This window comes from Netta rufina, assembly GCF_964035555.1.
Source record: "Netta rufina genome assembly, chromosome: 2".
In the NCBI taxonomy this organism is placed as follows: Eukaryota; Metazoa; Chordata; class Aves; order Anseriformes; family Anatidae; genus Netta; species Netta rufina.
In genome coordinates, this window is record NC_140124.1 from 111,229,308 (window position 1) to 111,250,598 (window position 21,291).

Sequence of the window (21,291 nt, forward strand, 5' to 3'; positions counted from 1 at the left end):
TTGCCCCGTTCCCCGCTCCGGGGCCGGGCAGCGCCGCGGGGGCTCGGCCGGCGGAGGGAAGCATCCCCTCGTGCCCCAGCGACTGATGACGACAACCGCCAAGGCGAAGCCTCCCATTGGCCCTCGCTCTCTCCGAGCGCCGCCAATCGCGGGCCGAATCCAACCCCCCCCCCTTTGCCTTCCCCTCTCCTCTGAGAGCCGGCGCGGAGGGGCCGGTCACGTGCCCTTCTGTTTACATCCTCTCAGCTGTTGGGGCCCCTCCTCCCCCGGCGGCGCCGTCTCACACCAACAAACAGCGGCGGCCGCCCCGCTCCTCGGCCCCAAAGGGGGGCACCTCCGGCACCCCCAAACGCTGCCCTTCCCTTCTCTCCCCCTCACGCACACGCGGCAGGCGACAGCCCCCCGCGGCTCCACCGCAGCGGCTCTGACCGTCCCCTGGCGGGCCGGGTGAGTGCTGGGGGTCGGGGGGCGCAAGGGAAGGGGGACCCGGGGTGCGTGTGGGGTTTCTCTGGGGGTCACCGTGTGAGAGCTGGGGGGGGGGGGGTGAAGGGGAAGAACCCCCCCCAAAAAAAAGGGAGCGTTGTTGCCTATTGTCCGTTGGCCCCGCGCGCAGGCGCGTTTTTTTCTTTTTTTTTCTTTTTTTGTTTTGTTTTGTTTTGAGGGGTGTTGGATTTTGGGGAGAAAAACTGGGATTTTGGGGACTTGGGGGGTGGTTGTTTTCGTGCAGAGCCTGCCCCCTTTGGTGGGGGGGGGGGCTGGGGGAAGGTCCGGGACGGGGCTCGCCTGCGCACGCCCTCAGCAGCCCGTGCCGCCTCCTCCCCCCCCCAACCCTCCCCCGTCCTTCCGTCGGCTGCGTAATAAAATATTTGTGTTCCCCCCCCCAAAAAAATTGGGCTGCCTTGGGTCCCCCCCCCCCCAAAAAAAAAATGGGCTGCCTTGGGTCTCCAGCGGCTGTGCGGGGCTCGAGGGGGGGGGCTCCAGCCTTCGCCTGTCCCGTGTAGGAGGTCCGTGCCCTGCCTCCTCCTCCTCCTCCTCCTCCTCCCGGTGCGTTTGTTTTTCTTTCTCTCTCTTTTTATTTATTTATTTATTTATTTATTTATTTTTAACCAGGGAAGCGCAGCGAGGACGGGAGGTGACTTCGCCTCCCCTCCCCCGAGCCTGAGTGAGCAGCCCGAGGGCCGTGTGGGGTCCTGGAGGAGGCAGCGTTTTGTAGGGTCAGGGTGCTTCGCCATAAGGGCGCTGTTTACTCCGTGCTCCTGCTCGGGAGGAGGAGCAGGACCCGGCCGCCTCCTCTCCCTCCTGCTCGCTGTGGTGGGTGCCCTTCAGCATCGTCACCCGGCTGTGCCCTGTCTCTCGTCCCGCCGTCCCCTTGTCGGCTGGCTGTGGAGCCAGGGGAGGAATCTTGGCGTGTGTGGGATCCGCAGGCAGCAGCTGGGGCCTGGTTTGTGCAGCGCTGACTTTGACAGCAGAAGGGAGAAGCTAAAACAGGAAAAAAAAAAAAAACACAAAACACAACGCCTGTGGTGAAAGTGAGCTGCTGGGGTGGAGAGGGAGATCCCTCCTTCTTGGTTAGAAGGAGGAAAACAGTTTTGGGGGCTCTGTAAGAGAAGAGATGGAGCTGCTGCGGTATGCTGAGAATGTTTATGTCCTTGTGGTACTTACTAGTAGCTGCGTAGGTACTTCCCTCTTACTGAGTATCCTGTCAAGTAAAAGTTAAGCACAGCTCAATTGCAAGCTTCTTCAAAGAAGTAAGTTTTCTTCTGATAATGAGCAGTAAACTCTCAGGCACACAGAGGAGGTGCACAGATGAGGATAATCAGCACTTGAATGATATAATGAAGATACTGATTCATTTTGTTCCTGTGCCCTCTGTATTAAAAAAAAAAAAAAGCCTTCAGGTTGCAAAAACGTGGTAAATCTAATGCTTAAAGTCAGTAAATAAGATAAAAGTGTTGTGAGGATGCCTTTGTATTATTCTTCTGAAGGAATAATAATCTGATTTTTTTTTTTTCCTCTCCCCCCCTTACTTCATTGTGGGTACAGGATAGCCCATCTCTGGAATGGATCAGGTTTGGATATATGGAGCTGTTTTCTGCAGAACTCATGCCTGATTTGTTGGAAGAGTTTGAAAAACATTTTGTGTGTGTAGGCGGACAAATGTGTGAAAGATCTAGCACCATCTTAACTGCATTTGGGTGAATAAAGGTAATGATTGGAACATAAGGTGCATTGTGGAGGTCAGAGAACCACAATGAGGGCTTTGGAGATGGACATGCAGCCAGATGTGCTTGACAAGTCAGTGTCCCTCAGAAATGCAAGGAAAAACAATTGGATGTTGTTGGGAGGTCTGCAGTGTGGAGAACGTCATAAAACTGCAGAACTGGGCATGATTACATAATGTTGAACTTGCACTCAGGACAGCCAAATGCTGTCTCTGGGTTTGTGTAGGATAAGGTGCCTTCCCTGCATAATCTTCACATCAAAGGTCTTGTAAAAATTTTTCTGCCTCTCCTAATTGGCTTACTCTGTGGATTTTCTTCATGCAACCTCAACCTTTTTGTTTTTGTTGTGACTTGCTCCAAGTAATTGAACGGCCAGCTTCAATACTGAAACACCACATTTATTAATTTATGAAGTCTTTCTGTATTTATAGTCCAGATCGGCAAGAATTTGGGATCTTGCCAGATTGGTCATTCTTACTGTTTTCTTGTTGATGACTGCCCAAGCTGCAACAGCTCCTTCCGAAGAGGTTTCTGCCTTACAGGAGTCTAATAATAGAACCTAGCTGCCAAACATGTATTGTAGTTTTCCATGCCTGTGCTGGACTGCACCAGAGCAGTTACTTGGCTGAGTTTCTATAAACTTGGAAGAGCTCTTGCTTTGAGACTGTGTGTGTGTTCTGAAGGTAAAAGGTAGGGTCAGGCACGATATTGGTGCAGGTGGAAGTCTCTAAAAAGCACGTTGCCTGTAACTTTTCTAGGCAAACTTGAAAGAAGAGTAAAACAGGGACAAATTTTCAGGTTCTTGCTGCAAGAGCTGGTTAGTAATACAGCTTCTTCCAAAGGTATTCCAAAAATTTAATACTGGCGAAATAACTTTTCCATGCAGCCTTCCAGAAGCATTTATGCAAGTAATTTTAAGACTTTTAAGACAAATGCAATAAAAGTAATTCTGAAATAGATGGGCAGTATAGGAATATTTATTGAAGTCTTCAGTGGATGGTAGGAAGTAACTGAGAATACAGTCAGTGTTCTGGAGGAGAAACATCTTTACATGTACCCGCTCCTTTCATTTCCTACCATGTTTCCAAGTCAGTAGGATTTTGTGTAAAATAGAGATTAAAGCTCTGTTTTACTGTGCTGTTTGAACTGCAAGTGATTCTCTAGCTGATCATGAGTTACTTCTGTGTAAGAAAAGTGCTTTGAAATTTACAGTGCTTGGCAGTTTCAGATGCAAACATCACCGAATACTATCTTACTCATTTTTCCTACTTAGAATATAGTTTCTTCAAACCTAAGGTGGGAAGAATGTGTGCCATCTTGTTTTGCAAATGAATATTTAGGGATGTGACTTGCCTAAAGGTGCTCTAGGAGCCTTCTGGTAGGGTCAGAGGTAGATCAGGTAGATTGGTGTGCCTCTTCTTCTAGAACCAGAGTATAGGGTTTTTCTGAAGGAGAACTCTAATGTTTGCTTTGCAGACGTGTGATTGCACTTTTTCACTTTTTACCTCTTCTTTTATGGAGTTTTAGGGAGTTTATATTAAATAACGTGGATATAATTACATTGAAACATCTGGAAATAACTACTGTGCTCCATTTCCTCTTAGGCTTATTTGTGTATTCTGGATGTTAATTAGAGGCTTTAGGCCTGCTGACTGCAAGCCCTTAAAGCAGTTCTTGCTGTTCTGTTTAAGAAAATTGGGCTGGGCTTCTGAGTGTTGAAGAAAGAAAGGACAGAATTTGTAGCAGTTTAGGATGTTGAGTATCTTTTTTTTTTTTTTTTTCAGGATTGAAGGATTATCTGGCTGCTGTTCAGAACAGTAGTGTTAATTTTCTCTCCTTTTTGTCCTCCTGGTACATCATGCCAACTTCTTGCTTCAGAGTTAGTGTTGCTACTGCAAAGTTGGCAGTGCTGTTAACTCATCACAAAGAGCCTGAAATCCTGACAACTGCATGTCAATTCTTTTTAAAAATCTACAGAAATCTGAATTGCAAGATGATTAGAAGCTTGTAGGAAAATTTTAAGGTAACAAGTAAAAGTAAACTGAAAGCAAAGATACCTTTGAAAATGGTGGTTAATCCAGAGGAATTTAGTTCTGAATGCAAGGAGTGTTTGAAGTTGTAACTAGAAAGAAACTGAGGTGTCCATCACTTGTACATTGCGACTACAATAGGTATGTGACTTCTCAAGTAGTTTTATCAGTCCTTTAAAATGATACATAAACACAAATCCTCCCTCGTTGTTAGGAGGAAAACAGTGTTTTAGAAGTAACCATAGAGCAGTTAAAAAAAACCACCCAAACCCTACAGCCCCAAAATAGTTCAGAGGTGACATCAGGAAGTCACCATGGTAACTCTGGGCTACACATTCTGGTGCTTTCTCGTGTGGGGGAGTTCTGGGTTGGGGAGGTGACCATGAAACAGGAATAAACTGCTCCTCTAGTTAGAAGGCTGCCATGTGACAGTTCAATGCTTGGAGCCCAGTGCTTAGAAGATGCATGTAATGAAGTCTAGTTTTTGAGTTCAGCTTTATTTTGTATAGTTCAGTGAAGAAAAGATATAAAAACCTATTTTGTTCTAAATGCAGAATACTGAGTTGTATGAATTGTAGGGAGTTTGAGGTTAAGGTACCTGGAATGTCATTAATGTGACTTAAGAAATCATAACCCTCTATTTAAAATGCTGTATTTCACTGCACGTTTTCTCAAGGTAATATTTGATCACTGTGGGTTCACAAAACAAATGTTTAACTTGATTTGCGGTGTTTTTAGGGTGTACAGGAAGAAAAATAGAATTACTGTTTAAAAATGCTGTTTAGAAACTTGGGTTTAGGGAGCAAGTAGTTTGATAGTGAAATGTAGAGCCTGAAAGCTTGTAAAGAAAATAGTTTCACATTGCAGGTATAGAAGGGTGTTTATAGCACCTTCAAATAGATGTCTAGTGTTGTTATATGGGGAGTGAGCTGTTAAGTATGACAGAGGGTCTACTGAAGGCTTAAATTTTTATGAAACTTGGGAATAAAAAGTGACAGGCAGGATAAATCCAGATAGAAGTAGCCTAGCAGTTAGAAAAAGGATAACTTTTGTCTAGGCTGCTAACAGGCATGCCTTACCGGAGATTGTATTTTAATATATATATAAAAAATATATTTATATATACACACATGCACAACCAGCCTGTGTAGTGACTGTATTTAGTTTGCTCACAGGATCTGGAATGCCTCCAGGTTATTTTCTTTTGGTCTCTTGACTTACAGATCTTTTGGCTGATGATATTTTAACTTACCTGGTTACTTTTCCAGACTCAACTGCCACTTCATTTCGAAGGACCCATTCCCTCAGTCACTAGCAGTTTGTTTTTTTTCTTTTCTAAGGGTCTTAAATCACCCAGCGGCAGCAACTCTTCTCGCATACTCAGAGGGAAGCAAGGACAGGATGTGTGCAGAAGCGATTTCCGTTGCATTACTTAACAGTAATTGTTGCTATCATAGCCTGAGTAGCCTATAGTTAGTGTGAGCATCTGCAATAATACTAGAGGTCTGTGTTTAAGCACCTGAATCACATGTCAAGTATCAACAGTTTGTTATTACAAAAGCTTTTATTTGCATAATTGCTAAATAGAAATGCTTATTTAACCTGTCAGTCATGATTGTTTCTTCCTTACATTTTTAACGATTGGCTTATTATTGTCCTTAATGATAGGTGCATATTTCTAATGGCAAATGCAAAAACTGTTTTCAGAATGAGTAGCAACAACTCTGTAATACTGGATGATGTTCAGTCAGGAGGCATTTGACTGTCATTGGCAATTTTTTTTTTCAGTTGATACCTACCTACCTCTGTCAGTAGATTTAGAGGTAAGAGGTACAATCAAGTCAGGGTTCTTACGTAATACCAACTTAAGATATAGTGAGGTAATACAGCAGATACAAAATATGTGTGTGTCTGAATGTCACTGTGCGTGACATTCGTGAATGTGTGTGTGAATGTCACAGTCTTCAAGTTTAAAAAAAAAATATATACTGGACATCAGTTTCTGTCTTCAGGAGTGAAAGGGAACTAAATCCTAGAGAACATCTCAGAGGTGATGTCTTAATTCTTTATTCATGCTTGTTTCAAAAGTACCTCCAAAGATGCTTCTCCAAGAGGAGATAACTGCATTGATACGTGGCTTCCATCAGTAAAGTCTGACAGTCATTGGAATTGTTAATGGTAATAATCAGCTAGGGACTTACATACAGAAATTTGTATGCCTGTGGTGTCCCTGTCCCAAATGAAAGGCTAGATTCCTATAAGTGGTTGCTTTAACACTGAAAGAGGAATTAAGATTGTGGTGGGGAGAAAATGAGAAGCCGTTACTATTCTGAAAGTTTGTGTTATTTCTGTAGCAAATTTTTCAGCAGATATTCAGGAATTACCATGTATTTTTCTTGACAAGTGTTTCAAAGAAAAAATCAAGTAATATTCCTCAACTCAATCACCACCACTGTAATGTATAATGGTAGAAGTTAAAAACTGTTGGAGCTACTTGCTTGGTAATGATTTTCAACACACTTTTTTTTTTTTTTTTTTTTGCTTGTAGGTATGGCTAAATTGTATGGAAATTAAGTGCTGAAAGAATGAACTCATAAAATCACCAAATGAGTACTTACTTTTAGGAAAACGAGAGGTTAATATTCTTGCTGTAATATGTTCAGTTAGGAAGGAATTCTGTCAGTATTTTTGTCGGGACATCAGTTTGCCACTAAAGTAACTTATTTCTTTCGGAAAAATCTTGAGACCCAGAGTTTCCTTCTTTGCTCTTGTTGATGTTGGATTCTGTCAGGTGGGGTGTGCTGGCTCTTCTGCCGGGCATGTGACCCTGCTGTTTATTTGCAAAACTCTCCCCTTTCCCTTTTGAGAATGAAATGTGGGTCTGCTTTCGTTCAGTGTAGTCACCTGCTGTCTATTCTCTTAAGTGTTGTTGTCTTATTTCTACAAATTCTAAATTTGGTGTTATTGCAGTACTTAGGTCAGTAAAAACTGGAAGGGCACAGAAGAATTGTTGCTGAGTTTCTTTATGACTTCTGCAGAGCTGACAATTTGCAGCATTATAAATCCCATAGGCTTTAATCTCTGCTTATTTACTTCAGTTAATTATAACTAAGACTCATTACTGCTGAGTTTCCTGAGATTCCGTGATGTCTTCTGGAGTAACCGAGTTCTCAAGAGAAAAGTCAAGTGTAGGATTTGACTCACAAGTTCTGGAGTATGTTGGATAAACTGGAGTTGAATGTGATATAACCAAGGCAGGTTATGTGAGTGTAGCAGCCTCTTGTGTTACATCTGTAAACTACACTCCTGTCAGGTGAAGGCCATGTGCTTTTTGACTGAAAAAAAAATTGATAAGGTAGGATTGTGGGGATGAGTACACAATAGTGTGCAGTGCACAGCTGCTACATCAAAGAATGATAAAAGGTTCTGAACTTCCATTTTTATGGAATATTTGTATATGAAATATGACATATTTGTATGAATATCTTGAAATGGTCACTGATGCATTCCCAAATCTCCAGACTGTACCCGCTGTTGGTACTGTGGGTAAATGCTAATTTTTCAATAATACTTTATTCTTCCCTGAAGGAAAAAAAAAAAAAATCAACAATGCCAGAAATATCTTCAAGTTAAAAATGTGTTTATGTAGTTTGTGCTCGGCACTTAAAGAAGTCCTATGAGAAGTATTTCTAATTTGGAGGAGTTCTGAAAAAACTGTGATATCAGGCCTGCCTGAGGTTGTTGAAAGGTCAGAGATAGGTTGGAGTGTTTGTGAAGAACAAGTAATTATTCATTAAAAAAAAAAAAGTAGTGAAGTAGCTGTGTAAGTTTTATGGTTTTGGTCATTATCAACTCAGTGAAGTCTAGTATTTCACATTTTTTTGAAAAATCTGTTTTAATTTTGTAATCTTAACTGTGGAAGCTTTTCAGTATCTTAGGTTATGTAGATAAAAGCATAGTATAAAAGGATATGCAGAAGTGTTTTCTGTAAATTAGAAAATGATTCCCCTTGCCTGCTTTTCTCTTATTCCTCTGTCAATCATGTTCAGAGTGATACTGAAAGCCATGACTACAGTAAAGAAATGTCAACGATTTAAAAGCATTTCTGTGCTCTTGGAAAGAGGGATGAGTATGGCAAATACTCAGGTAAGTGAAAAAAAATTCCTGTAGCTCAAAAAAAAAACCACAAAACAAACACCACAAAACATTTAAAAAAAACAAACAGCAAAAAAAAAAAAAAAAAACACCAAAAAACATGGGATTTTGCTAATCAGAGGTATGTTCTTTTTAGGATATGACTGAGAATGCAAACAAGTCAGTTTCTTCTAAATTTATGTAGCTTTTTAAAAATCTGTTGGAACTTGGATGAATAAGCATAATGTCACCCTTCTCTGTAAAGGTCTTGAAGTTTTTTACTGGGCATAGGTTCTTGCTCTGAAAGTAAATTCAGAGTCTGTTCTTGCATAATAGCGTGTCCTTCTGAAACTCTCTCCCTTAGTCACAAAGGAAAGGATGTTTTCTGTGGTTAGGCTTTGATCCTGATTTAGTTTTTCATATCTGGAAGTACTACTCATTTCTTGCTGCTATAAAATACAATGAGGCCTGCTTATATGTATGTTTTGCTGCGTTCAGTAGCTTTAAGGATTGAGGCTTTAAGGAGGGCAAGGCACCTGTCATTAAGACATGGAACTGGGCTTGGTTTGAGTGCTAGTGACACTTGGGTCTCTTCCAGGAAAAGGAGTAGACTTGGGTTAAACAAATTTGAATGTAAGATTATCACTTGAATTGCCACTTTAAAATGAGAGGCTTTAAAGCGTTTGCAGTAAAAATTTCACCCTTCTACCCCAACTGTCCCTTGGGTCTACTCTTCCCTGTTGCCTTGTGTGTGCTCACTCAGTGTGTCAGCAGTTCCCCGATACCTCAGGTTCTCCAGCAGCAGACTTGGGCCTCCCCCTTACCCTCCAAGAGCTGGCTCCTCCAGTTGTTTCCCCCAGCTCCTGGTTCCCCGGCCACTCCATGTGTCTGTGGGTACCACTGCTAGGTAGAGCTCGCGTCCTCCTTCGTTGGCGCCATGGACGTGTGGGCCCCAGTGAGCTGCTGCCACATGGCCCCCCACTTGCTGCTGTGGAGACCTCTGTGCACACGGAATAGAGCCCCTCATGCAAGAGGGTTGTGAAAGTCCAGTGAGAAGACTCATCCTGCGTGGCTTTTGCATTTCCATGGAGACTTTTTGGTAGATTTTAAATATACATTTAGTTCATACTTGATTTGTGGGTCTTCAGAGTTATGGTAAATCATGGCTGTGGTAAAAACCTTGAAGGGGTGGGGTAGTTGATCTCTGCTTTATATTAAACTAGGCATTGGTTATCTTAAGAAATATGGGTCTGTGGATGAGGTTCTGCCTTCAAGTAATTGTTTGTGCATGTAACCAGTTACATTTGAAACAATGGGTGGACCCATTGCCATGCTTCTGGAAGCCTGCGTCAGGGAAAACTTGTAGTGGGGTGCTGAGAAAGACAGGAAGCGAGTGGGCAGGCCTCATCCACCTCTCCTGAAGATTACAGGCCTAAGTAATAACTTAAAACATACTGTTGTATGCAATGTGGGTGTGGTATGCATACTGTATGTGTGTTGTATTGCACTAGACCATTTTAAGAATTGAGTAAACAAGATCAGGATGAAGCTGTATTTATATAGTGTTTTGTAAGAAGGGGATGCATGATAAAAGTTGACATCCTCAGGCTGTGAAAGTAAACATTTTGATAGTATAGTAATGAGCTGTTCGTAGCACTGTTACTGTATGCAATTGTCATGCTTCTAGAATTATATCTAAAGACCAGAAAATCCAAATGTTTTAGTACACTTTGAGTTTGATAGTTGATCAGCTGTGGTGTTTTTTATGAGAGTGCTGTAAATACATAGCTCTGAGATGAGGTTTCAAGTGTCAGGAATGTAACCATTTTCTATTTTTACACTTGACCTCATTTCTATTTTCTTTTGCTAAAGGCAACAGGCCTGTGTTGTTCTGTTGCTGCTGAAAGCGAGTTTATTTAAATAAATGGAAATGTTTATGTGCAATAAGCTTTTGAACTTTAGCAGTAGCTGAACTAGTGAATATTTTGTCGTGAGCCACGTTTACCCTACTGAAAATTATATGGACTGTGACTTGATCTGCTTAAGACTAGCTACAGAAACTGCATTTATGGTAAGAGTTTAGGAGAATGTTTTGATTTGTGTACTTAAACCTGCTTTGCATTTTCTTAAAGTGGCTTTATTTTGTGGCTTATTCCGTAAGTGATTTATGAGGGTGACACTGAAGGTAAAGGAGTATCATATTTTACTGTGTGATTTGCTGTCTTCTGGCCACTACATACTAAATTATTACACATTTTCTTTTGTGGAAAGAAATAGATTGCTTTTAAAGATGTTGAAAATTTGGATTGTCCTTTACATCGAGGTGTTTGCTTAATTGTGGCATGGTCACAATAACATTCAATATTGCAAAAATGTTTGTATCACTTGTATGCCTTACTACTTTTCATACTGATGAATCAGGACTAGATCTTCCAAAAGTGTTTTTCCCCCCAACATCTATACAGGTCTTCTCATTAATGTTTGACTGTTACAGCTTGTATAAAACTGTTTGCAAGGAGTATTCTCTGTTAAATACTGTTATACAAAGCTGTTTATTGTGGCAATGAATTTTGCTGCCTGGTCATTCTGTAACTCATTAATTCCTGTAAAATATGTGCACGGACAGCAGTTTCTCTTCTGAAATAACAGGTGCCTGATACAAACTCAGACACTAACAGACATCTGTATGTATTGAGCATCACTTTTTTATATATCTGTCTTACGAAGTCCTGATAGTTTAGTCTTGCTGTTGAACAAGCTGATATTATTTGGTACTTGCTGTTCCTGTGGGTCTATTAGGTCCTCCAGAGTAGCTTCTTTTTTTTTTTTTTCCCCTTTCTCCCAGGCATTGTATTACAAAGCAGTACTCTTCCAGTTTATGCTTGACAGTCTTAAAATAGTTGTAACCTGGGAATAGACAGAGCTGTCAGAATACTTCTCAGGATCTGAGTCCTTCAAAAAGGAGTGTACTATAAGGGGACTGTTCCTGGGTTGTTTCATGGACTGCTGTCAGAGGAAGGGTAGGGGATTTTCTTTATTATGTTGGGATGGTGGCTGACATCCTTTTGCTTATGATATGCTCTTGTGGAACTTTGACAGGTCACTGCAGCACCTTAGGCTCCTTGGAGATGAGGCCAATTTATGCAGTGTCATGCAAACGAGCACCACTGAACTTCCTGGGCTGGTGGGGGAAGAGAAGTGATGTTAATTGCTTTGATTTCTACAGTTGGTAGGATACGATAGAGAACACAGTATTAGGCCAGAGTTAGCATTCGCTCATAGAGGTAAACATAAAACCTTTTGAGGTATAATCACCAATTTCCATATGGCTGACTGCCGATGATAAGCAACAGACTGACAACTGTGTCTTATTGACATGCTGCTTACCACCCCAGGTTGTGAAAAAGCACATCATGCTGCTCTGGTCCATCACTGGTACAGAAGTAATGTTGCCAGCAACTGTATGATACCACTGTTCTAGTTCCATCATACGCTGCCATAGACATCAGTCCTTGTAATTTTCCTCAGGTATTCAGACATTTCTTCTTAGCATTTAAGTGCTCTCTGAAATTGGGAAAATAATTTTGAATAACTTTTTAGTTTTATAGACTTATAGGACTGACATACACCATTTTAGTTCTTTTGGTTTTCTGTAACTATAGTACTACTTTACAGCATCTTACTGCTTTGAAAACCGATTTCTCAGAGCACTTAGAGTATTTTGTTATTCATCTTATGCTTCACTATATGAGGAAGACCTGATTCTAGGGGCTGAAGCAATAACTGATTGAAATTTTACAGCAAATACTGGCTAAACTAAAACTTTCAGTGAAATTGGATAATACTAAATCGTGTTGAAAGTGTTTGCTTGCCAAACTGTGCTTGCTTTCAGTTTTAAGCTTTTTGTAACATGAATGACGAGATTCAAAATGCAGTTAGGTGGATCCCAGAGATGGCATACATCTGAGGAGAGAGGTGGAAGGGAAAAACAGTTTGGTGCAAATGATGGATGGTTTTTCCTAGCAATTAATCACTCACTACGACAGGGTAGTGAGACAACTTTCCTGTCTCTCAACAGGGTGTTTCTGCAGGAGATAATTAAGAAAGGTCAGCTGGTGGCCCAGGGGATATTCTAGCATGTGAACACTGAAGCTGGGTTTGTGGTGACCATAATGACAACTATTGGAAGATCATAAGCATAGCCCCAGATAAGACAGGACGGTTGAGGTCATAGAGCTCAATCTGAGGACATAGAGCTACTTCAGTACTCTTTTGTTAGAGATCTACAACTTCAGATTTCAGAAACTGACTTGCAGTGTTTGCTAACTGGTGAAAACACTGACCTCATGTCCATGTTTCTAAGTGGGAATACAAGTGTGTGGTGCCACAGGTGGGGAAATGAGTTTGAAGAAGAAACTTAAAAATCCTGTGCTGGTTCATCTTTGCAAGCAGTGCTTTTTGCTGATTTTTAAGAAGTAGTGAGAATTGAGTCAGGATGTGGTAGTAAACTGCACATTAAAAGCCCCATTCAGGAAATAATGAGGGTTTTTTCATTTGTTATATGAAGTAATGAATTTTAAATTCTTTATTGGCATACTTGAAAACAGACCTGGCATACAGAACTGGTATATAAAAAATGCTTATTTTGGCATTCAGGCTTTGTCGTTGTGTGAAGAGGGTAGATAACATTTCAGATGGGGGAAAAAATCCCAGTATAGAAGAAAACTTACTGAAAAATGAATGTATTTCAGTCCTAAGAAAGAAGGGGAAAAAATCTAGGTGGACAACCAACAAAACTACATTTTTTGTTTAAAAAAAAAAAATAATTACAGGAACTGAAAATAAAAACAAAGAAAAAAGCTAAGAGGACAACTAGACATTCAGCAGGGTTGATTTGGAAGTTATACAACCTTGTGTAATTGTGAAGGTAACTTTATAATGAGACCTGTGGTGTTGTCTGTCACTGCTTATAAATTCGTGGAGCCGTAAGCCTCAGTGCATCTTCCAAGAGAAGCTTGGTGCTGTCTGTGGCATGTGGTGTGTTCAGGTGGCTGGAGATGGAGGAAGACAATGAGAGCAAGGGCACACCTGGAGCCTTGTGTAAACGTCTGTTGAAGGCCTGAGCAGGAGGATCAGTGTTTAAGCTTACAGCAGACTTGACAAACATTTTCTGCCCAAGTAGGTCAATGCAATTCAGGTTAAGTCAGTAGTTGTATCTGTTTACATTCATTTGGCTTAACTTTAATCCTGTGGTCTGTTCCTTGTTCCATTGCTACATTGCAAAGAACCTTGAAGTGTGCTTTGTGTGGAGCGTATTAAATTGGAGGACTGACTGTACTTGTTTCTGTTTAGCTTGAAAAGCTTGTTGAAACGATCGACTAAACAGTAGGTTAGGAGCGAATGTTTTTTCAGTGAGACAAATTTAATAGGCTTAAAATAAACAAATGATGGTATTTCCAATAGAATTCCCCTTAATTCACCAGGAAGTATGGCAGTATACCCTGAAAACAACTGTTTCCTTCCTTTCTAAATTATTTGGAATGAGAAAACAAATAGCTGTGGAAGAGAAGGCAGATCAAGTAGCAGTTATTCTTCCTAGAACATCTATTTTTTTTTTCATTTTATTGTAGTTCAGCAACAAGGCATATGTGTAAATGTTTCAAAAATGTGTGTGAAGAATTCAGTCTAAAATACCTGTGTCCCACAGTTTGTTCTTGTTCTTGAAGTCACCTATTACAGTCACCTCCAGTTCACAGTTCATGTTTTGTCTGTCTCCAGTCTTTGCACGGCAAAAGTAATGTTACAATTTCTCTTTCCCTTTCAGATAGTAATCAACCATTCTGTGTATTCGTGAAGTTCTGCTGAAGCCTTAGATTTAGCTCTGCAGTTGGGAGTTGAATTTCTTCTTACTGTGGCACTTTCACAACACTTGGTAAGAAATGGAAAGCTGAACAAAAAATGGGGTTCTTTGGTTTTAGGAGTCACTGGGTGGGACAAGAGCAGGTGAAATACGATCTCAAGTTCATTACAGCTGTAGGAGTGGCAGAAACTTACTCTAGCAGAAGTAGGTCTAACAACTGAAACTGAGTGAGCTGAAATTATAAAACAGACTTTTTTTCAGACTCTTACATCATGTGTGGTTAATTCCTTCCTATTGACAGTCATAGAACATTCCTCGTTAAGTAAACTCAACAGCTGGCTCCTGTGTCTACTTTTATGAATACTTTTGTGGCTTACTGTCACCTTTTCTTCTCTCTGTATGCTGCTCCCCCCAAGAAGGGGGAAGGTTCACCAAGCAACTTTGCATACCCGCTGTGACTTGCGAGGAATGCGCCACAATCTGAATTCAATATGTGTGGGATTGTCAGGGATGATATGCTAATGCAAAGAGGACTTTCTCAGAATGCATTGGTTCTGAGGAGCAGACTTTAATATACTTTTGATCACATCTGTTATGCTGCTCATACTGTTTTTCATCTTTTGAAACAAGACAAGAGTCAAAATGGTAGGCTAAAATAACTCATATTTTAAGGAAGTCACCTCTATGGGGTCAGGATATGCCAATATTAGTGTGGTATCCAGTCTGTTTTAAGTAAAGCATGTAGTCCTTACTGATGCGAGGAATTAACTTCAGAAGCAAAAAACAAAACAACAAAACTAGCTTCTGAAATGTGCAAAATTTGTGTCCATTTGAGAGCTGGCAAACAGAACTCGACTAAACGTGCAGTTACTAACCTTTCAGACAAGAGTTTGTGGATTATAAGAAGTTTAAGAATTAAAATACACTTAACTTGTTAACACTTCTTAGGTTCTCATAGCCCAAGAACCTGTTTATTTAATGAGACAATACGTTTAAAAAAAAAAAAAGCCTCAACCTAAGCTCTTTATGATAACCAATTTTTACTGTGATTCCTTAAGTTAGGTCAGATACAGGTCAAAGGTGGGGTGTTACAGTTGCGTGGCGTTTTACTGAAATTGAAAGTTGTGATATTTTTATTTGTGGATATGAGAGGAAAATTCAAAATTGTTCCAATTTATAAAAATACATTCATAAGTAGTGTAGAATGAGAAACATTTTAATTGGTTTTTATCAGTGCATGAACTTTTTATTAAGACTTCATTGTAATTCAAATTCCTAAACTACAAGTTCAGTTGGCTACTGTATTCCAGGGGCTTAGACAGTGGCTGCATTTTGTTAATGTTATGCACCTTTCTTCTGTAATTTCTGTAACTCTTTGTAAAACAGTCATTAGAATGATCCTTAAGCTCTGTCTCTGCAGGTGTTGCAGTTTTGGATTGCTGAGCTTCACAGTATGCTTTCTGTAAGCTTTGTGGAGTGCAGCTATGTAGAATGTTTTTATCATTGCATGTTATGCTGTGCTTATTTTGGTCCTGGGTCAGCAGTCACAAGGAACCTTGGACTGACTTGCCTTTTTCCTTTAGCCTCTACTAAAATAGCTTGTGGGGTGGCTTCATTTGTATATGTAAAGTTACAGAAAGTTTATCTGACTTCACACATCTCTTGTCTCTGTTAGAAGCAAGTAATTTTACCTTCACAAAGGCAAAAGCTTACATAAAAGCATTAGAAGGAAGTATGTTATGCCTTGACAGAATATTTCTCTACAGCACAGGAAGTTATTTTTCATGAAAAGGTCTACTTTGTTTTCTTCAACTTAGAGTGTTTGTTTGTGGGTATCATCAGCAGAAATTCTGGTGATACTTTATTAACTAACTTCAGGTATCAAATAATCCCAAGACCATAAAATCAGAAAATACCTAAATAAGTTCTATTTTAGTTCAGTGACTATCTTGAAATTGGAAAATATTATTTTCAGGGAAACAGTTTGCAGTGAAACTGAGGACACTGATAGAAACTCTGTAAAGCTCTAAGTTGAAAGAACAGGCTTTTTCCTTCAGAACAGTTTCAGATGGCCTGCTCACCAGTGGAGTATAAATAGTTAGTGAAGTTCTCCATCTGCTGGCTTGAGGTAGTGAATGCATTCTGCAGGTAGGGCTGGGAGTGGTATTTCTTTTTCAAACCTGTGAAGTAGCTGCACTAATCTTCAAAAACTTGATTCTTAACATTTACTTTCTATTTAAAATTCTTTCTAAACGTATCTGTCAAGACAATTACAGTGCTTTTAGAGTAAAGGGAAGGCAAAACTGTTTTTGTCACTAGACTTTCACTTGTTATACTGGTTTTGGCTGGGGCACAGTTAATTTTCTTCATAGTAGTAGCTCATTTGCTGTTTTGTGGGGGGTTGTGATGAAGATATTGTTGATACAACTGATGATTTGCCTTATGTTGAGCTGCTTACACAGGATCAAGGCCTTACCTGCTTCTCTCACTGCCTGGCCGGTGAGCAGGTTGGGAGTGCATTTGTGCATCCTACAAGTGGATGTTTGTATCTTGAATATGTAATCTTTCAGCTGAAACAGTTCTATGTGGTATTTTTCCTTCTCCTGTTAAACTTTGAGTTGTTTTTTCCTTTCCTCACCAAGTAACACTACTTGAAATAAAATTCCAATCCTCAGGTTAGTAAGTGTGGGTTTACTTCTGGATTTAATATGAGTTTTTAAGTCTTATTTCCTTCAGAAGCTACAGTGAATGGCTTCAAGCAATGCCTTCTTAGGTTTAGCTCTCCTTTGCAGAGCTTCACTATTCTGATCCTCTTAGCACTCCAGGAAGCACAGATCTTGTGCACTGGTGGCTGGGGAACACACAGAATTAGAAGTTGGTCATAATTTATGGAGATTTCCATTAGTCTTCATGGAAAGGCTTATGAGTACAGTTTTGATACAGACCTGTTACATGGAAGAGGATTCATTAGTGTAAGAAGGTTTTCATTTAAAGTATTGAACTGTAAATTATGGAGCGATGATCCCCACAATCTAGGTTTGTGAACCTGTTTTCTTCTGGTGACTGGTATCTTTGGTATCTTGATTGTTCCCATGAGTTACTTACTGCCTAATTTGTACGAAACAGGAATATGCTGGATTTTGTTGGAGTAATCTCAGACAAAAGATAATATTCATATTTCACTGAGCGTTTTTTTTTAAATATACATATTTGAAGAAGCAGGTGGATTTGTGTTAAAAATGGTGGTACTTAATGCAATTAAGGAGGGTGAGTATTTCTTTGTCAGTATCAGTATCGTGTACTTGAAGTCATTCATGCTGGCGGTAGAATGACTCTATTTTGTAGAAACTAATGGGATACTGGATTTGTGTGTAGCATGTAGAAGTAAAGCACGGAAAGTGGCACTTGCTTATTTCTGTCTTATTTTGTCTAACATACTACTTGTTGTTGTACAGTTGGAATAATACTTTCAGAAATGAACTAGTCTGCCTTATGTATTGTAAGCCAATATTTTTATTGAGGAAAATCTACCAAATATTAGGAAAAACAGCTTGTGTTCGTACTTGAATTGTGTATTGTTAGATGTGTGGTTCAAACAAAACACAAAGCTGGGGAAAGGAAAGGAGGGAAGTAAGATAACATAACATATGGATCAAGATTCCTTGGGTTTTGTTCTTTTGGCTAAGGTGACTTAATTAAATGTTAACAACTAGCTCGCTGTAGTTACTCTATTAGTCTAGTGCTGGTGGATTAAAAGCTTTCCTTTCCAGTACTCTATTTTGCTAATTCATATAAAATTCAAAACATTAACATCTGGCTTTAATTTAGTGGTTAATTATGTAATAATGCAGATAAAATACTGCTTTGAAGGAATTATTTTGAAGTGAGTATGTAGTGTGGAATTCATAAAACCTTCTAGTCGCTTAAAAGCTAGTAAGATAAGAGTTTTTAGGTACTTAAGGAAATGGTACTCCTTTAGTGGATACGGGAGGCATAAGGAGGATCTCAGAACCGCTCCTGGTGCTGAATCCAGACCAGAACAATATGTGGTTATCAACATGAGTATTCTGGTTCAACTCAGAAATGAGTATCTGAAATGCATCTCATGGTCATCACTAATCACCTGGCTTTGTCTCCCACTGCAGGGTGACTTCACAGCATGTAAACTCAGCTCCTTTTAAACATAACTAAGCTGGCGTGTGCTTCAACTGCTGTTGGACATCTAGTCCTCTGAAGGGTCTAGAGCTAGTCCAAAGACAGCTATTGTCCCCACAAATCTAGGTAGTTATAGGTGACAGGCTCTTAGTGTTTTCACTGTCTGTATAAACTCTTGTGTTGCTTGCTAATGTAGACAGGCCGTGTTGACATACTAAAGGTAAGCTGAAGAGCAGTGGATTGAGGTGGCATGAATCTGAAAGGCAGAATTTATGAAATAAACTGTCTAGTCTATAATGGTTGTTTGGTGAAGTGGTCCAATACTAATGATGTTTTATCACCCTTTATTCATTGTTGATTTGTTTCTCTTGGAAACTCAAGTTATGTAAACATCTTTTTTTTTTCCAGGATTCATTTGTGATGTGCTTTTGAAAGAAGAACCAAGAATCCATTACGTACTTAAAGCTTTTTGGAAAACTCCTCCTGATGTATTTTGCAAACTAATTGAATCACCATAGGAGTTCAGCATGGGAGGAGCTGTGAGTGCTGGAGAAGACAATGATGATTTAATTGATAACTTGAAAGAAGCTCAGTATATTCGCACTGAGAGTGTGGAGCAAGCCTTCAGAGCAATTGATCGTGGTGATTATTATCTGGAAGGATACAGGGACAATGCTTACAAAGACTTGGCCTGGAAGCATGGAAATATACACTTGTCAGCTCCTTGCATTTATTCCGAAGTCATGGAAGCTCTGAAGCTTCAACCTGGATTGTCTTTTCTAAATCTGGGTAGTGGAACCGGATATTTGAGTACAATGGTGGGATTAATATTAGGTAACTTTGAATTTTTTTAATACATTGTTTCTGCATATTTTTTGAAGATTATACAGGCCCTGTAAAATGTACATTTTCAAAATATAGTTCTATACTTGAAACTGAGTGTTTGTGGTTTTACAATATGATAGGTTATCTACAAGCTGTATTCTGATACAGATGTTCACCGACACTTCACGGAGTGTCTTGCAAGGTGCAATTATTCATGTTTGTCTTTTTCTATAGCCTAAAACTTTAATTTGAGAGAAAGGAAACAGTATTTTTTTTCACATAAAATGGAAAAGCATAGAGGAACAATTTGAGTGATAAAATTTTAGTTTGCATTTTTACCATATTTACACCCTTACTCTAGGTTGTTTTGATTTTTTTCTATTTATCTAAAAAAGTAAATTCTGAAGGCTATATCTCTTGGAGAAACTTAATTGAAAAATAAGTCTCCATGAGCATGCAAACAGCTTTCTCATGATATGCTTGTTGAATCATTTTGTTGTATTGAATCAGTTCTGAGATGTAGACTGCAGATCTGCAGACTGAGCAGTGTTTAGGTTTTAAAAGCTATTTTATTTAGCACTGTTCTCTGTTCTGTCCTCAAATACACTTCCTATATGGAGAATAGGTAAAACGAGAAATTGTTTTAGAATTTTAAATTTAACCAAGCTATCTTAGAGAAAAATGCTTAAATTCCCAACACCTATATGGTAATGAGAATGTAGAATGTGTGCTAGCAAATCAGTTGTTTTTTACAACTTTTTTTATATAATGACTTCAGAATATACCTTTCACAGGTGTAATTTTAATGACTGAATTAAATGGATTTTTTTTGTATTTCTTTGGTTGCAGAAAACTTGGTAACAAGTGGTACAGTTTCAGAGTATGTTGATACATGCACAATGCTGAAGTGTGAATAGTTGGTTTATTCATCTGTAGTTTTTGTCATTCATTCTCTGATTAAAAAGTAGAAATTATAAGTAATACATATAACGAACTTCAGTTGGCATCTCTGATGGTCTTTTGTATTTCAGTTCATTGGCAAACTTCTGTTCTATTGTGCAAACAAATAATGTTCATTCACAGGTAAAAGTTAAAACCAAAGATACCTACTCCATTAGAGTGGCTTTGTCACATTTGAGAGTTTCTATTTATGAAAAAAAGTATTTTAATTAGGAATATTTTAATTTATTTTTTCTAAAATGGATGCTAAGAGTAGTGTGCAATAGTATTCATCCATTTCTCTGTGTAGTATAAAGCTTTGCTTTTTCATTATTGCTTCTGGACTTTGTTTAAACGTAAGGTACTGGATCATATATATTGCACCTGTATCTGTGTACTTAACCTGTTATGAATGGTTGTTGGTTGCTTGTTGAATGCTCCTGGGTTTGACCTTATCAAGCAGAATCCTTCTCCTTCAGAGTATTATATACGGAGTTGAAGAAATAAAAATGGAAAACGCTTGTCTTCTACAGACGGTGAGATTGGCTGACAGCCCCAAGGAAAATAGTTATCATACAGATGTTTCCACATTGCCAGTTCAGGTGCTGATACTTTTCTAGCAGTGCCAAGGAGCCTGTAGCAGTGACTGCTGCAGTGACAAAAGCAGGATTTCTGTGGCTATGTAGATCATCATTTTCTTACTTTCTGCTTCCTTGCATAAAATCACTAATTATAATAATTATTTTGCTTTTGTTTTAAGCAAAGGAACGGCAGCTTTTATCAAGGAGTATACTTCTGATCAATATAAAGCACAGATATTTTTAAAAGCCCATGTTTTTAAACCAATTTCAGTGTGTAGCGTAATTAGTAACGGAACCATGTGTTCTTTGACAGTAGTTGGACATCTTTCAATTTGACAATATAGTGAGTGTATTTTTGCCATGCTGACAGTGTCAAAATTAAATAGATGAAATTAGTGAGTTGGAACTGGTGAACATTTGCAAATATAGTGACATATATTTAAAAAATATATATATAAAAAAGGCTCTCCGTAGAGATTAAGTGTTGCCATCATTAAAATATTAATGTAGTTCAAACTAGGTGATGGAATTGTTTCCAGTTACCT

The 21,291-nt window shown here is 39.3% G+C and overlaps 1 protein-coding gene across 3 annotated transcripts in view; it reads left to right on the plus strand.

Moving 5' to 3' along the window:
* The first annotated feature begins 259 nt into the window (after nucleotides 1-259).
* PCMTD1 (protein-L-isoaspartate (D-aspartate) O-methyltransferase domain containing 1) overlaps nucleotides 260-21,291 on the plus strand; it is a 41,435-nt gene continuing 20,403 nt past the window's right edge. Inside the window, exons 1-3 of one of the 3 annotated variants that reach the window (XM_084282286.1) lie at nucleotides 260-447; nucleotides 14,211-14,318; nucleotides 18,810-19,235. In XM_084282286.1, the coding sequence (XP_084138412.1) occupies nucleotides 18,929-19,235 (307 nt within the window). In that variant the 5' untranslated portion in view covers nucleotides 260-447; nucleotides 14,211-14,318; nucleotides 18,810-18,928. The remainder of the gene's footprint in view (nucleotides 448-14,210; nucleotides 14,319-18,809; nucleotides 19,236-21,291) is intronic. The other 2 variants (XM_084282287.1, XM_084282288.1) reach the window with 2 other exon arrangements.